At 38.1% G+C, this 6,979-nt stretch overlaps 1 protein-coding gene across 1 annotated transcript; it reads right to left on the bottom strand.

The window, feature by feature from the left end:
* Positions 1 to 660: 660 nt before the first annotated feature.
* Positions 661 to 6,484, bottom strand: LOC129422428 (uncharacterized). The gene is made up of 2 exons (XM_073856556.1): positions 6,271 to 6,484; positions 661 to 2,531 (listed from the first exon to the last, which is right to left on the bottom strand). Exons 1-2 carry the CDS (start codon positions 6,356 to 6,358, stop codon positions 1,180 to 1,182), a joined length of 1,440 nt encoding a protein of 479 aa, XP_073712657.1. The 5' UTR covers positions 6,359 to 6,484; the 3' UTR covers positions 661 to 1,179.
* Between the last annotated feature and the right edge of the window lie 495 nt (positions 6,485 to 6,979).

The raw sequence follows: 6,979 nt of genomic DNA on the forward strand, positions 1-6,979 counted from the left end.
CGATCTGCTGACTCTGTGGTCGTCTTTAAGAATCGGCTAAAACCCTCTCTTCCGCCATTACCTCACATCCTAATATAAGACTTACTATCTTTTCTTTTCCTTTTATTCTTGATCTCTATCTATACATTCTTACAAAACACTAACCCATGGCTATGTATACTGTGTTGGACTTGATATAACTATTTCCAGTGCACTTATGTATTGCTGTTCTTGTTTTGCTATAATTGCTTCTATTGTGTACCTCATTTGTAAGTCGCTTTGGACAAACGCATCTGCTAAATGACTAAATGTAATGTAAATGGGTATGGAAAGCTTTTGAAATCGAGTAGGCCAAATCCAGGCGGAAATCCCCAAAATTGCCTCTGTGCTTAGCTAATCAGCGTATGCACCATAGACTGTAAAAAAGATGGACGCACCCATAGTGTTTTGAAGATAAACAAGTAAAAATCTAGTTAAAGTTTAAGAGGCAGTGATTCAGTGTTAAGATTCTATAGAAAATATACGTGATTTAAGTTATGAAACTTAACTTTAACATCAGTTAAAACAATAATAACAAATAACAGACTTCATATAAATAATAAAGAAAAATAAATTGATGAGACCAAAAAATTCCTCTCAGATATATCCAAAAGGAAATATTCCATGTTTGACCATCAGACACTGAAGGGCAGAGCAGCTGCACTGAGACAGCGGCAAATTTTAGAAGGACTTGCCAAGATGAATCTGCCCTTGGCGGTGTACACGACACTGACTGCCCGCTGATCAACTTGAACTCAAATATCCAAAATTGTCGGGAGGAAGTTTTAATATTAGGTCCTATTTTAACTAACTGACCACAGATTTGAAGTTCTGGGAAACTTGTCTGTCATAAGTCCACACAAGTCACCTCCTGATGCATCCTCGATAAAATGAACGGATCAAAAACACACCCTGAGATGTTATGTGAACTTGGAATTGGAACAGTACTTGGGCCACAAATGATGACGTTTCACAAGAACACAAGTACAGACAAGAATGCATATTGAGGAACAGCCTGAATCTTTTTTGCTGTACAGCATTTTTGGCTTTTGTGTGCATGTAGACTTTTAGTAAGGATCCTCCAGACAGTTTTATTAATAAGACCTCAGCTGATTTCTAAACTTTGTTGCCATATCCACACTGTTGACACATAAATGGTTTCTATTGAGTGTGGATTCTCATGTGTTTTTTAAGGTAAGCTTTTGTCCTGAAACTCTTTCCACACTGTTGACACACGTATGGTTTCTCTCCAGTGTGAATTCTCACATGTGCATTAAGCTCACGTTTTACTGTAAACCTCTTTCCACAGTGATGACAAGTGAAAGGTTTCTCTTCAGTGTGAACTGTCATGTGATTCTTAAGAGCGCTTTCACTTGTATAACTCCTATCACACTGAAGACAAGTGTAAGGTTTCTCTCCAGTGTGAATTCTCATGTGAGTCTCAAGGTTACTTTTTTCTCTGAAACTCTTTTCACACTGAGGACATGCGTGAGGTTTCTTTTCACTGTGAATCATCATGTGTAATTTAAGGTGACGCTTCGTACTGAAACTCTTTCCACACTGAAGACATGAGTCAGGTTTCTCTCTTTTGTGAATTTTCATGTGTGTTATCAGGTTACTTTTATCTCTGAAACATTTTTCACACTCATGGCATGTGTAAGGTTTCTCTCCAGTGTGAATTCTTGCATGAATCCTAAGGTTTTTTTCAATAGAGAAACTCTTTCCACACTGTTGACAAGTGTAAGGTTTCTCTCCGGTGTGAATCCTCAAATGTATCTTAAGTTTACCTGCAGTTATAAAACTCTTTTCACAGTGATGGCATGGATGTAGTTTCTCTCCAGTGTGAATCATCATGTGAGCTTTAAGGTGAGCTTTTGTTCTGAAACTCTTTCCACAAAGATGACATGCGTGTGGTTTCTCTCCACTGTGAGTCCTCATGTGTCCTCTAAGGTTAGGTTTTGCTCCGAAACTCTTTCCACAGAGATGACAAGTGTATGGTTTCTCTCCAGTGTGAACTCTAATGTGTATCTTAAGTTGACTTTTATCTGGGAAACTCTTTTCACAATGATGGCATGCATATGACATTTTCCCCTCGTGAGCTTTCTTGTGCCGGTTAAGGCTCCATTGAGAGGTGAAACTCTTTCCACACTGTTGACATGTGAAAGGTTTCACAGCACTGTGAGTCCTCTTGTGATCTTTAAGGTTATCTTTTCTTCTGAAACTCTTTCCACATTGTTGACATGTGAAAGGTTTCTCTTCACTGTGAGTCCTCATGTGTGCTTTAAGGTTAACTTTTCTTCTGAAACTCTTTCCACACTGTTGACATGTGAAAGGTTTCTCCTCACTGTGAGTCCTCTTGTGATCTTCAGGGCGTTCATCTTCACTGAAACTCTTTTCACACTTTATGTCTTCTGTCTTCAGAGTTTCTTTCTGTGAAACTTTATGGTTTATTTTTACAATCTGATGTTTCTCATCTACTTCAGTTTTACTCTCCTCTTTCACTTCCATCATATCTAAAATGAAGACATTAAAGAGTTAATATTGATAAACCAGAGTGACAAAACACATTTGAGATGTCATGTATCCATGTTATTTTTAATGTGAAGTACATTATGTCATTTCTATTGTTAATTTCTACTCTTGTAGTTTAACTCTTGTGCTGTGTTCAAAACCCTATTCCAATATCACCAAACTTTGGATTCTATCTTTTTGTCAACTTGTTTTCTTTCAGTTAGGACTGGCTTTGCATTTCTTCTTTGAAGTAATTAATCATAGGCCAAATTAATCTGCACCTCAATATTTTAGTAAAAACAGCATTATTAATTTTGGCAATATTAGATAAAATATGACAAACATTTACAGTGTTGATCACCATGGGTGTTGTTAGGCCATTTTTAAGGGCCTTCAGCCACAGTACTAAAAACAAATATAAAGAAAGTATTAATGTTGCAAATTTTACATAATGATTTCATTGTAGGCTGGAAGGTGGTGCATAGTAGGGCAATCTTAGACTGAGATTGTTATAGTGTTATTGAATATTTACTTAATAAACATAGTATGCGTTTAGTTTTCGTTTATAACAGTAGGCTAGGCTACGAAAAATATTACGGAAGATCAGACACATATCCTGCATCATAGTTAAATTAACGTAAAACGTTACACACAAAATTTTTTCTTTACGTTTTCTTTAAAAACCAAACCAAGACGCTCTGCATTAACAGGTTGCGAGTGTGGGAACGAAAGTCCTTCCTCTGCCGTACCTGAAGTTGCTGCATTTTGGCTGCTGTTTGTAGAATCCTTCATGCACAACTCGTATTGATGATGTTGTGTACTGCTAGGGTCACCACAAGACAAATCGAACATGTAGCTCGACTTAAATTGCCATCTTTTTGTTGAAAGTACTGCCATACAAAACTTTTTTGCGTACGAGTTCCATTTTCAGATTCTCACAGCCTAATACATTCGAACGGTCCACATGTAAACGCCTTCACGTAATCAACGGTCACGTGACGTCGACTAGCAGAGCACAAGCCTAGGGTTCGGTGGAAAAAAAACTAAGGTTTGGCCGAATCCGAACCCCGTCAAAAAGCTCAGTATTCGGCCGACATTGCATTTATACACATTTTAGGGGACAGTCCCCTAAATGGAATACAAAACACTCAACTTTAAACATGCATGTAAATTCAGTCAAGGAATCAGCCCGTTGCCAGAATTGCTTCAGCCCTGATCTCATTAGCATAACAGTATCATTCAAATGCATACGTGCTAATCCAATCATCCTAACTGTATCGCCCATACCATTAAATGCACAGTTGTGCCTTGAACTTAGCAATCACCTTTAACTTGGCACTCTTCCCAATCGTCAGAAAGAGCATAAAGACAAACGGTTAATGTCTTAGGGCGCACTCACATTATCCAAACCATGCCCCAGCGTGATTGTCCGCCCTCCCATACTCCCCCAGAAGCACGCACTCACACTGTACTTTTATCGATCCGAGCCCGAGTGAGCTTTCGTCATCAGGATGCAATTGTTTTGAAAAAGCAGGGAGTGAAGCACTCTTTTAACACTGGAACCCACCGTAATGTTAAGTCTGTGTTTTTAATCAGAGTCGATTGTTGCACGATGGCCGGGGTGCGATTAACCAATCCGAACCCGGGCGCAGTACAAGCACTCACACTAGTCAAACGAACCAGGCTTTGGGGGTCAAATGTTGGGATAGTGTGAGTGCACCTTTAGCTACCTGGGCTGCCTGACTTGATTGTAGAATGTCATAATCTTTACCTCAAGATGTAAAACACAATGTATATCACTTTTTCAGTTTATATACTATTACATTGGAACTAGTGATGCGCGGGTCGTCTCGTAACCCGCGGGTCTGGTTGGGGCGGGTAAAGAAATTGTAACTTTAATGCGGGGCGGGTCATTAAAGGGACACTTCACCCATTTGCATTAAGCTTTGTAAAGTTAGATCCCCAGTCATGTTTTTGAATGGTCATGCATCATTTTCTCAGTTGGCACTGAGACAGGAGAAATACAGATTTCAGTGTTGCACTTCCTTCTTTCAATAAAGTAAAAATCATCATTTTGCATCACTGAAAGAAGGAAGTCCATTATCTTTGTGGAGGGAGTCAGACTATAAACACCCCTTTTCTCAGTCAAATAGGCACCGAATTCGAAATGTATGTTACATTTAAACTACAAATATGATGCACTTTCAATAAAGATTAATGTTTCTATGGGTGAAATGCTCCTTTAAAAACAAAATTAAAAAACTGATATGTTGCGTCTAATTCTCTGTAGCATATATATTAAATATATGGGAATATATATTTTTACATTTAATTACGTTCTTTGATAAGGTTAAATTACGTAGGCCTATGTGGCAACGCAACTTCTGCAACGTAACTTGAGCAACGTAACTTGATATCCCCAAACCTTTGACGTCACGGAAGCGCCAAGTAGCTCCCGCTGGCTGCCAGCCACAACAACAAAACAAACGGAGAATTAAAAGATGAAAGACGATCTGCAGGTGAAATTAAGGTAGGGAATTTGTGAATAGATAATCAAATGCTGCTTTTTTGTGTGGTGATCTACTTTTAAAATGATAAAGCCGACAAGTTCTACATGTTAAAAACACTTTAAATGCGTGGACTATACTGCATATATCTCTACATTGGATTTAGGGATGTCACCATTACTCTATTTTCTTGAGGAGTTAAAAAAAATCCTGGAGCACATGTGGAGTACTGTTTAAAATAGCGGAGATTTAGTGAAACAAACTTGAAAGAAAATTACAATAGTATCAGAAGCATATATCAGCACAACGCTGCCTCTCTCTCTCTCTCTCTCTCTCTCTCTCTCTCTCTCTCTCTCTCTCTCTCTCTCTCTCTCTCTCTCAAGCTCTCGCGTGCTTCATCTCTGCATGAAAGCAAGAATGCGATGCGATTGCATGCATGCTTGTAAATTTCGGAAGTTTACACGACTTAGCTGCAGCGGGCAGGCATAAGATTTATAAAAACACATTTGAGAAGAAAGGCACAGCAATTCAAAAATACTTAAGTGTTTCACAATTACTCATAATGCCAATATTCCCGTGGAGGCATGGAGCAGCATGAGAATACACAGTTAGCTTATGTGCGATCTACCGGCATTGCCTTTGCGATCGATGTATTTGGACACCCCTGGTTTATCATTATCCTATCTCTATATTAATATGACCATGCTGGTTTCTATGGCTCATTGGTGTATGTTGTTGCCAGTTTACAGGGCGATGTAATCTAATGGCTGTTTCCAAGCACTCTTAGGCTGAAATAAAGCCTCTTTTTATTTACATTACAAATGCCTAGTATGTCTATTTTAATGGTACCGGGTGCGGGGCGGTGCGGGTTGTAAAAATAGTTACAGTGTTGCGGTGCGGGTTGGGGCGGGCCAAATATTTCATAAAAGCGGGACCCGCGGGTGGGAAAAAACGCCGACCCGCGCATCACTAATTGGAACCTAGATATAACATTTTATGAATTTAAAATCCTACACATGGATCAATTCCCAGAAATCACAGTCATTCAATCCACTGAAGGTTGCTTTGGATAAAACATCTTTACCTGATGTTTCAATCTAATTCTACTGAATCTATTATAGATGCAGAAAGTTATCATCTCATGGATTTTAGTTTATTTTCCCCTCATGTTTCTCAATGTTTTTATGATTATTCCTCAACCACCAATAATAAAGATTGAAAAATAGACACCAACCTATTTGTTCCTCAGTATCTTCATCCTTTATTCTGCATGGTTGTGGATCTGTCATCTTCTCAAGCTCCTCTTTCACCAGCATCAACATTATGTCATGAAGATTTCAGTTGTCACACATGGAGTGATTTCTCTGTGTGTTTGACTCCAGCATTTATTGGTGGATTGTTGTAGAAGGAGCTTCACTGAAGATCTCAATCAATTTCACTCTATCGGTGTGAACTAGTAATGAAAAGAGAAGCATTAAAACATTTAATGTCAGTAAAACATTCACCATCTGTTTCAGACTTTTTAACATCTCACTTATTTAGTTTATATATGAAAGATAATGTGTTTATTTGGGATATGTTATAGGGGTGTAATGATTCACTTTAATGATTAATGAATCATGTAATGATTCACTCTATGTTTGGTGTAAACCTGGGTGATTTTACTTTTTTATTAATTCGAATAAATGTTTTGTTGGGGGATTAAGGTTTTTAATAAAAGTAAATTACACATTTCAAAGTGAAACACATTTATATATTTTATAATAATATAATAAAGAGTGCCGTTTTCTCTCTCCCTCCCAAGTTTAAGCTCTCTGTTCCTCAGCTTTATTTGTCAACAGACAACTGAGGTAACGTTTGCACTCCTGTCACTTTCGGTGTAATTGTACAATATGTACAATAACTGTAGGTCCTACAAACAAACTTTAAGGGGTGGTTTCCAG

Source organism: Misgurnus anguillicaudatus, chromosome 19, assembly GCF_027580225.2.
Source record: "Misgurnus anguillicaudatus chromosome 19, ASM2758022v2, whole genome shotgun sequence".
NCBI classification, from domain to species: domain Eukaryota; kingdom Metazoa; phylum Chordata; class Actinopteri; order Cypriniformes; family Cobitidae; genus Misgurnus; species Misgurnus anguillicaudatus.

Excerpts from the sequence above, each read along its gene's own strand:
- LOC129422428 (XM_073856556.1), bottom strand. The coding sequence starts at position 6,358 with ATGTTGATGCTGGTGAAAGAGGAGCTTGAGAAGATGACAGATCCACAA. Across the intron at positions 2,532-6,270 it reads AGATACTGAGGAACAAATAG|ATATGATGGAAGTGAAAGAG; the intron begins GTTGGTGTCTAT and ends TCTTCATTTTAG.